This window comes from Struthio camelus, chromosome 17, assembly GCF_040807025.1.
Source record: "Struthio camelus isolate bStrCam1 chromosome 17, bStrCam1.hap1, whole genome shotgun sequence".
NCBI classification, from domain to species: domain Eukaryota; kingdom Metazoa; phylum Chordata; class Aves; order Struthioniformes; family Struthionidae; genus Struthio; species Struthio camelus.
Window position 1 is genome coordinate 8,545,550 of NC_090958.1, and position 10,336 is coordinate 8,555,885.

The 10,336-nt window shown below is 39.8% G+C and overlaps 1 protein-coding gene across 1 annotated transcript in view; it reads left to right on the top strand.

Moving 5' to 3' along the window:
- Positions 1-9,910, top strand: part of SLC5A1 (solute carrier family 5 member 1) — a 29,356-nt gene extending 19,446 nt beyond the window's left edge. The window contains exons 8-15 of the mRNA XM_009687425.2: positions 383-603; positions 978-1,113; positions 1,898-2,005; positions 3,161-3,311; positions 3,951-4,119; positions 6,022-6,237; positions 6,577-6,679; positions 7,535-9,910. Coding sequence (XP_009685720.2) covers positions 383-603; positions 978-1,113; positions 1,898-2,005; positions 3,161-3,311; positions 3,951-4,119; positions 6,022-6,237; positions 6,577-6,679; positions 7,535-7,758 — 1,328 coding nt within the window. The 3' untranslated portion in view covers positions 7,759-9,910. The remainder of the gene's footprint in view (positions 1-382; positions 604-977; positions 1,114-1,897; positions 2,006-3,160; positions 3,312-3,950; positions 4,120-6,021; positions 6,238-6,576; positions 6,680-7,534) is intronic.
- Positions 9,911-10,336: the final 426 nt, after the last annotated feature.

Here is a 10,336-nt window from a genome sequence, read left to right on the forward strand (position 1 = left end):
AATTAAATTATTCCACCATTGTTACAAGAGAAATAACTTCAGATTGACCTAATCTGTTAAGACTCTGTCTTTGGTTCTCCCTAGGCTAATACAGTCTGGAAATACTATACCTTCATTTCACTTCTTGGCAAGACATGCATAAAAGATATTGAGATAGAGGAGCCTAAACCAATCTTTTAGAGCTGCGGTATCTAAAAAGATTGGTCACTTTGATTGCCTGAATGCATGTAAAACACTCTATACTGTCTTCTGAAAATGCTGATATATACTGGCTAGACTATTTTACATCCATATTCTGGAATTTTCTCCTTGAGCTCTCTAGCGCTATTAGAGATGTTCCATATTAAATACTTTATCACTACTATTACTTTCTCTTTTGCAGCTTTTTCCAAAGTAGGAGGGTATGAAGCTTTCATGGACAAGTATATGGCTGCAATTCCATCCAATATCTCCTATGGAAATATTACAATTGATGCACAGTGCTATACTCCTCGGAAAGATTCCTTTCACATTTTCCGAGATCCCATCGATGGAGATTTGCCATGGCCAGGGCTTATCTTTGGTATGAGCATCCTTGCTCTGTGGTACTGGTGCACAGATCAGGTAATGTGGAAGCTATATGCCTTGAAAATCTTGAAAATTTCTGTGGAAAAAAAAGTAATGTAACTATATCTATTGCTCATGTAAATATTTTATTCCTTTTTCACTTTTTAGTCTATCCGCTTTGAGAACATCTTGTGGAAATGAGTCCTACCTTTTAAACATACAGTGGATAAAGGATATTTTCCTTCACTTGTTTTAAGTATATCCTTTGATTTTCATGTAGCTTTTATTTTTTGTAGTGGTAGGAAAGGTATATAGGCTCTCTCACTGTGACGCAGAGTAAGTGCCACCTTGTGCCTGGAAGCTGGCATGGTGTGTGTGTGTAATGCTGTCCTTGGCTGGATTCATGCATGCTTGCCATGTCTCATTGATAGGTTATTGTCCAAAGATGTCTCTCTGGCAAGAACATGTCCCATGTGAAGGCCGGCTGTATCATGTGTGGGTACCTGAAGCTCTTGCCCATGTTTCTTATGGTGATGCCTGGAATGATTAGCCGAATTTTGTACACAGGTATATCCTGGCATGCAAATCTGCCAGCCTCTCTCAATTTCCTGCTCTCTGTCCTTCCCTAAATACCTATTAGATTGTCATCTTGCCATCTAGGTTGTACAGGCACACGCAGGCACAAATAGTTCCTGCCTGGTAAGAAGCCAGAGGTCTTTCCCATTTCCCAGATGCCAGGTTTCTGGTAACGCTGTCACTGTCCGTCTCAGGGGACAGCAATTCCAGCGTCCCTCCCCAGCGGCCTGTTTGCTACAGCCCCACTGTGGCTAAATGAGTGGGAAATGCTGCCCAGATCTGACCCTCTGTCGGCGATGGGGGGAAGAGGGTCACCAGTTAGAGGGACAGAGAGAGAGAGAGAGAGAGAGAGAGAGAGAGATACTGTGTGGGACACTTGCTGGGTGACCTGGGGCAGTGCCAGTCTCCCCTCTCCCTATAACCATCAGTGTGTTTAACAGCAGGCAGAGGAGGGGTGTGCAGACTGGACGGGTATTTGTGTAGTGATCCTCTGCTTGTTCTGTGACTTGCTCTCCAGGAGTTGTTCAGTCCTGGTCTGGCAAATTAATTCTGATTTGTTTTTTTTGACTCACAGCACTTTTTAGTAGTCTTTTAGAGAGGAAAGAGGGGACAGAGGCTTAGAATCACCTCCCTCCCTGTTAGCAGCCCGAGGCGATATCAGGCATGTCAATCCAGTGGGTCAGCACAGAGATAAACTTTAGAAGCTTGACTAATTTGGGAGCGATGTGTTGATAGTACGACCTGGTGTAACCCTGCCTTGTTATCCTCTCCTCAGATGTGGTGGCTTGTATTGTGCCTGAAATCTGTCAGCAGCACTGTGGCACCCCAGTTGGCTGTACAAATATTGCTTATCCAAAGATGGTAGTAGAGCTTATGCCAGACGGTAAGACATTCTCTGTATTATTTTTTTGTTTTAGGAAAGAGGAGGCTGCCAGACTATGAAAACAAGTGATAGAGTTAGCCCAAGTCACAGATTTAGATTCAGAAATTCTTGCTAGAACTAGAGGCCTGAACTGTCATTTAATGTGATTAATCTAATCTGTAAATTATCACAGCAGCTCTGTGCTATTATGACTTATGTATCGAAAAAACAGGGCTCATTCTGGTACGCAGAGGATAGTCTTGTATGCTGTTAGTCAAAGAGGCAGGCTGCGGCAGTTGTTGTGGCTGTAGGTGCGAGATAGCTATGTGCTGACAGTGCCAGCTCTCAGCTGGCAAATAGTAGCTGATGAAATGGCAGTTGTGCTCCCTTTCTGGGAAGGTCAAAAGTAACCTGCTTTGCCAGCGGTTTATAAAAGACTGTCTGTCAGGATTTCTGAGCTGGAGGCGTACACCTGCAGTTCTTCTGTTAAACCCCGAGGTGAGAGGGGAAAACACTGTCCCATATGCACATTGTTCCATATGAAGCCTCTTCAATAATGAGGCACTGCTCTAGAGAGAGCTAAGTATACATGGAAGGAAGAGAAACTTCTGCAGAAAACCTGAGAACAGATTACGATAAATATTATACAGACCATAGTTCTATACTTCCCCATAGTTTTGTAATAACACAATAGTACTTCCCCATAGTATGTTGTTGACTACATCATACTATTTAGAAAAGTGGGTTACCCTGATTTTCAAACAGTGAAAGAAACTTATGCCAAGCAACTAGTTTACAAACGTACAACAAGCAAGTGAGCACTGGACTGCAACAAAGAGAAATGAATTTTTTAACTGTTGGGGAAAGTCTGCTTGGTATTTTTTCTTTCTTACAGCATCTAATCAGGCAGCATTCACAAAAGAAGTATCTAAGATCTAAAAGCTCAAAAGCTGCCCTATCACTGCTGTAAACACTGTTTTTCCAAAGCTCAGCAGACAGCACTCTGCTTGCATTGCAGGGAAACGTCAGGCAGGCATCAGCACATAAATACGGCAGACATACCCACGGCTGGCGGGGCTGAAGGGGTCAGAGAAAGCACTGTGGCTGGTGCCACTTGCTGAGCCTCTTCACTGAACACCCATCCCAGCTCATGTGTGAAGTCTCTTTGTATTTCAGGTCTGCGGGGTCTGATGTTGGCAGTCATGTTGGCCTCCCTTATGAGCTCCTTGACTTCCATTTTTAACAGTGCTAGTACTTTGTTCACTATGGACATTTACACCAAGATTCGAACGCGAGCATCTGAGAAAGAGCTCATGTTAGCAGGAAGGTAAGTGTTACCGAGTCTTCCCCAGCTGAGGAACTGTAGCAAGCACTAGTGCGTTACAGACAGCCAAACAGCCCGTTGTTAAGAGCCTGGGTGAAAACCTGCGTTGGCAGTGTGCGTGCAGTGCAGCAGTGGCCTCCTGTGGCCAGACAGGTTGTCCCATGTACGCCTTTTTTTTGGATATTGTATGACAGAAATTCCAGGCCCTATTTCCAAATTGAAAGTGATGTATGAAATAGCCAGACTAATTCTCAACATTTATTTCCTACTGCTACTCAGAGAGAACTATTTTAAATATCTTTGCAGGCTTTTACACTACACCATACTGCAGCACCAGTAGAGTAGCTGTTCTTCTAGTTGATCTGCTGTTGATTTGTCTCTAGACATAACAAAAAAAGGAAAGAAGTGATTCGTCCATGTTTTGATTGTATGTTTAGCTGTAAGTGGACTGATATTTAACAGATACAATATCCAAGCTGGATTTTGTTTGTTTGTTCATTCAACAGTAACTGGCCATTATCACTGTTTTTATTGGTTGAAATACAAAGTCAACATTTAAATTATTGATTAATTGCTGATTTTTTCATTTCTGAAAGATGCTTATAAGCAGGTGACTAATTGAATATCTGGCTATATTTACAGGGCATTTATGTTGTTTTTAATTGCTATCAGCATTGCCTGGGTTCCTATGGTACAGTCAGCTCAAAGTGGGCAGCTCTTTGATTATATTCAGTCGATCACTAGCTACTTGGGACCCCCAATTGCTGCTGTCTTCCTCCTTGCTATCTACTGCAAGCGGGTCAATGAGCAGGTAAGCACAAATTAGGAAACAGGTATGCTGCATGTTCCTTTAGGTATTGGGCAACTGCTTTTTTTGTTTTGGTGTCTTTTATTAGCAACTTCTTCCTGGTTACCCTGTATTTCCATGTCCCAGGGCCTGACAGAGTTGTCTGAAAAAGAGTTGTCTGAAAAAAGTTCTGTGCTAGTTTGATAAATAATCATTCACCCTTTCTACCATATGTGGGTAAATCTGCTGTTTTATGCATTGTTTCCCATTGCCTGTAAGATCCAATTTAAGATCACTGATTTTGATTCTTAGTGCAGCAAACAAGGAGAAATTTTGTAGTTAAGCCTTTGTAAGGAACTCAGAAGGCCAGAGGTCTGCTCTCAGCTCTGCCACGTGCTTTGATGAGACCTCCAGCCAGTCATCATAACTCGGGTCTCAGACATACTGAAAACTCAGAAATTCAATTTCTTTTCTTTAATACTGGGAATACTAATGCTTCCTATCTCTCAGCTATGTTCCCAGAAGGATAAGTTCTTCAGAGTTTCTGAGGTGCTCATATGATATGATTAGAAAGCCTGGAGAGAGAAATAACTTGGCTGGAACCTTTTTCTCACTGTTTTCCCTAGGGACCAGTTCAGTGGCTATTTGTGTGTATATCCAAAAAAAAAAAAAAAAAAAAGCATTTTACACACAGGGGACTTTCCATTTCCTCTCCCAATATGGCTAAATCTCAGGAGTAAATCTTTATGCCGTTCTCAGAAATCTGTCATTGACTTTAGCTGGAATTTTGCCTGAGGAAGAATTTAATAAAACCCTCAGAGTTTTGTGTACACTGCATACTTTGAATTTAGGTACATAGGACAGACAAGCATCAAAGCTTCGGCGAATTGAGGCCTTGTATAACATAAATTCCTATATTGTAACTGTTTATGAGATTTATCAATATTTCTTGCTCAGAATCATTCTTCTTTCAGCTAGAAATGGAATTAACCACCTTATCTTACTTCAAAACCTTTTTGTGACTTTGACAACTGAATAATTAAAACTGTTTTGTTCTCAAACTCAGCATTAAAACTAGAACATTTTAATCAGGATTTATAATTTTCTGATATACCATCATTAGGTTTTTTTTACTTGAGAGAATCACAGAATGGCTGAGATTGGAAGGCACCTCTGGAGTCTGTCCAGTTTCCCTGCTCAAAGCCGGGTCAGCTGCAGCAGGTTGCTCAGAGCCTTGTCCAGTTGGATTTTAAATATCTCCAAAGATGGAGACTCCGCAACCTCTCTGGGCAACCTGTTCCAATGTTCAATCACCTTTACAGTAAAAAAGAGTTTTTTCTTACATTTAAACAGAATTTTCTGTGTTTCAGTTTGTGCCAAGACACATTTTTGTGTGTCCTCTGCACTTTGGGCTAAATCCATAGCCAAATGAATGCAACTTCAGTTACTTTTCATTCTTTTTCCAGTAATGATTTTGGCTTTGTAGGTGTTTGGTAATTGTATAACTGTATTGCATAGGTATATCACATAGTAGCCTGATGGCTCAGTCCTATCTTAAGTATCCATAGTATCCTTTACTTCCATGTCTAGATCAATTTATGAATGCGTTAGCAGATAACTGAGCTTTACCAATAATCAGCATTACCGTTACTATTCAAATGCACTGTACAAGCTACTAATAACAGTTGGATAAGGTGCTCTCCTTATCCTTTCTCTGATCTCATCACCCCTTTCACTTGTGCTAATATGCTGAGCTGTAAGTACAGTCATTTACATTATCTGGGTTAAAAACCATAAATAATGTGCAAAAGCCAGTGTAACATGTAATTACCTCCTTGTTTCCCCCAGCAACTGTTCAGAGATCAGGAAGAATTATTTCTATGCCTGAAATCTCTCATTTTGATAACTTCTGTCACTTTTCTATAGGGTGCCTTCTGGGGCCTGATCATTGGGCTGGTAATTGGACTTGCTAGAATGATTACAGAGTTTGCCTATGGATCTGGCAGCTGTGTGAACCCTTCCAGATGCCCATTCATCATCTGTGGGATTCATTACCTTTACTTTGCAATAATTCTTTTTGGGATCTCCGTCATCATCATCCTGGCAGTGTCTCTAATGACTAAGCCCATTCCTGATGTACACGTGAGTATCATTTGCACTCCTGCTCCTCAGGAAAAGGAACTCAATGAAACCATTAGTGTTCAACGCTATCAGTCGGTATAGTATCTCCTGGCATTTCAGCTGTAAACATCATATAGTTCCTGTAAGAAAGCAAAGGAAATAGTCTTCATTTATCTGCCACAAGCCTTCAGTGATTCCTAATAATTCTAACTATTTCTAATTCCTAATAATAATTTTATATGTTGACTTAACAGACATTTGGCATGCTATGGCCTTATGGCTTGTTCATGTGCTGGCCAGACTTGCTTGTCTCTGTGTATTAAGACTGTAGTGTTACAAACTCACTTTGTTTCATGGCAGCTTCACCGCTTGTGCTGGACTTTGCGGAACAGCAAAGAGGAACGTATTGATCTTGATGCAGATGAGGAACAGGAGAAACCTGATGACAAAGATGAGGAATTAGGTGACTGCTGAGTAACTTCTGTTGTAATCTCTATAGATGCAATCAATATATTTGAAAATCCTTATTTCATTCCTGAAGGAACAATAACATGCTTAGTATTCAAAGAAAAAAAAAACCAAAATAACAAAACTTCATTCAAGCCTCACAAGTTTAAGGGGTTAGTAGGGTACCTTCTACCATTCTAACAAGCTTAGCATAGATCAGAAGTAAAGCTGATACGAAGGGAAAATTTTCATTCTCTAGGTAGCCAGGGGGCAGCGTTAGGACTAAAACAGTGGAGAAGCTGTAGGTCGGGGTGATGTGTGTTGGCAGAGCTGTGTGCGACACTTGCACTTGGAATGATAAAATGAGAAATCACTTGGAAATGGTATGTAGAAGCCAGGATTGAAACAGCAAAGATGTAGTGCTGGGCAGCATGAAAGTGAATTGCCAGGCTTCCATCTGGGCAAAACCACCTGCTCTCTTTGCTGGGCTTCTGGCTCTGCTGCCAAGTTCATTTTCGTAACTATCCTCAAACTCATCTATGTGGATTTTAATAAAAAGTATTAAAGTATTGAAAAATGGAGATGACAGGTTAAGCTTTGCAATGTGGCCAGCTTCTCAAACACCAGATCAAGTCTCTAGGCTGCAAAAGGCCTCCTGCAACATATAATAAATCACTCATTTTCCAGGTGAGCGGTGAAATCACGTTATTCACCTGATTCTTCTACTTGCACTAAAATGTTTCCATGTAGCTAAGACCATAAATCTGAGCTGCTATAATAAATATAGGATTGTCCTCAGTCACTGACATCTTTTAACACACGTATAGCAGTCCATGTTTACATTGCATGACCAGTGTGTTATTCCTTCCAGGTACAGAAGGAAACGAAGAAGAGCCAGGATGCTTAAAGAAAGCTTACAACTGGTTCTGTGGCTTAGATCAGCAAAAAGGATCCAAACTGAGCAAAGAGGAGGAGGAAGCAATGAAGAAGAAACTGACTGACACGTCAGAAGTGCCACTTTGGAGAAATGTTGTGAATATCAATGGCATCATCCTATTGACTGTGGCTGTATTTTGCCATGCCTTTTTTGCATAAAGCTCTGATTACAATTCTAAAATTGTACTGTATTGTTCAGCAAAAATGATGACTTGTAAATTCACAGCATTAGATACACTTGGTATTTTCATTGTCTAAGTTCGTAAAAATTAGGATAATTCATTCATTGGTTTTGTGATCATAATTTCAACAATCTAAAGAGCAGGGCTACTGGGATTTTAAGAGAGAGAATTTCTGTTTAGACATTGAATCAGTCCAGGATCAGTCCTGGTTCACAATTTCCATCCAATATTCTTTCCTCTCATAATGCATTTCATATCTGAGGTGCAGATGAAGGCTGCATGAGCCATATGAATCTTAAAGAGTTGATGATATTAGTTTGATTTTCACCTCTTTTCTGAACATTCAAATTTCTTTTTCCTTACGATAATTCAATAACTAAAAAAATTAACTGAGGGACTGTTCTATGGATTCAAGATAAACAATCACTTTTGTTCCCTCCAAGCATAGGATACCTTCAGTAAAAGTGTATGTATTCAGGTATTTGACACTATGTCTATTTTTCTGTTATCATTTTTTCCCCTACTCTCACTTTCTCTGACATATTTCACTGTGTTGGGTTTCTCAGTGTTCAGTGGAACACTAAACATCTGTATTTATTGGGTTTTGAAATTAGGCAAAGCAGGTCTTAATAATTCTAACAAGAATTCTGCTTGTGATAGATTCTCAGTTTAAGGTAAACTTCAAAAGGTGCCCCTCTCTATATATTTTAATGTGTATCTATACTTGAATGGGAAGGTTTATTTATGCAAAATACATACACTATATACATACATACAATATATTGTGTGTATGTGTACATATATATGTGTGTGTGTGTGTGTATATATATATATATGTTTTTGTGGAGTCATTTGCAGCTTGGTCCAGCTTGGACCTCTTTTTTGTGGAGATGGTTTAGACTATTATTTAATTGCCTCTTTCTATGGACTATACTATGTAACAATCCATGCACACGGTTACAAAAGCATTGGAACACTGGGTTTGCGTTTTTCTGTCAAGTACGTTTAAGAGCGTTACACTGTTTTTCTGCAAAACTACAAATCTTTCTTCTGAAGGCTTTATTGAGAAATATAATTCATATTGTATGACTATTAAGTGTGACAGTATGAGTTAACAGTTCATGAAGGAGAATAGGCACAGCTGTGGGATATCAGCTAAACTAGTCTTGATTGTCTTCAATTGATTAGGAGGTTTGAAACCAGCTGAAGACACAGGAAAAGAGAGATGTAAGACTTCCAAAAAACAACAACAACAAAACAATAGACCTTCTTATCATCAAATTCAGCCTTTCGGGGAATCAACTATAAAAGGAAGACATTAGTTGCTGCAGTCAAGCTACATAACAATTCCTTGTTACTATTGTACATGGATCACAGCGTGCTGCAGGGTCTCAAGACCATTTCAGTGCAGTGTGTTGTCCAGCGATATTCTGCAGCAGGATGCACTGGACTGCAATAAGCCTCACTAGGAAGCTAATATAGTCTTTCTGTAGGAGCTCCACCACAAAGCTGCTAAGTCCTGCAGCTTTCATCACTGTCACTTTCCAGTCTTCTGACAGTATATTTTCTTCTCTTGAATCTCAAAAAATTCTCAGATCTTCAGTAAAATCCCTGCAGTATACTGAAATGTTTTGCATAGGCCAGATCAAATCAATATTTTATAAACACCAGAGCAAACTATTTTCTTACAATTAATACAGTGATAGAGTATTTTAAAGACCATGGAATTAACTGTATTTAATGGACTATGAAGACTTGTATGTATTAAAGTATTTGTATATTTTAAAGTATTTGGTGTCCACAAAACGATGGATTTTTTAAGATAACTTAATGGAAGACGCAGAAACTTAATTTGGGCTTTAGTTAGTACTAGGTCAAAATCAAACCTCTTGAGACACCGTCACCTGCCAGCATGGGGATAAGGTTACCCTTTTATTTGATGTCTGGATTTTGGCTCTGGGTATCAACAGTGGATGACAAACAGGTAAGAAAGCCTTTCTTGGGGATTGCCCAGCTCAAGACAGAGCCGCTTATGCTTTGTTACACAGAGAAAAATATAGTGAAATGATACAACCATTTGGATGATGACAAATAATATAAATGAATTCTTGGCAGGTTGAGCAGCCTTCAAATGGTCTCCTGTTTAATCTGGTAATGTCGTATTTTCCTTTCCAAGGTTAAGAAATTTTAAAGCACTTTCACAGAGGCGCTCAGCCTACATCCTCAGCCACCTGCTTTGGTTCAGGTCTGAAAACTGGACCTAGCTGAGGCCCAGGTTCAAATGTTTGCATAAAGTTTGACTACTGCTTAGAGTACTCCTCTAATTTTATATCATTTCATACGAATATTGCCTGCGTTTGTGGACAGATGAAAGGACATAAAGGCTTTTACCTTTAGATTAATAGTTAAATGCCACCTCTGGTTGGTTTCATGATTTTAAGGAAGAAAGTTAACGATTCTTCTTCAGGTCCTAGTGGACTGCTGTCCATGTTACAGTTGTTGGTGTGGGACAGTGTCAGACAAAACCCAAAGACCAGCTTACACAAGTCTTATGC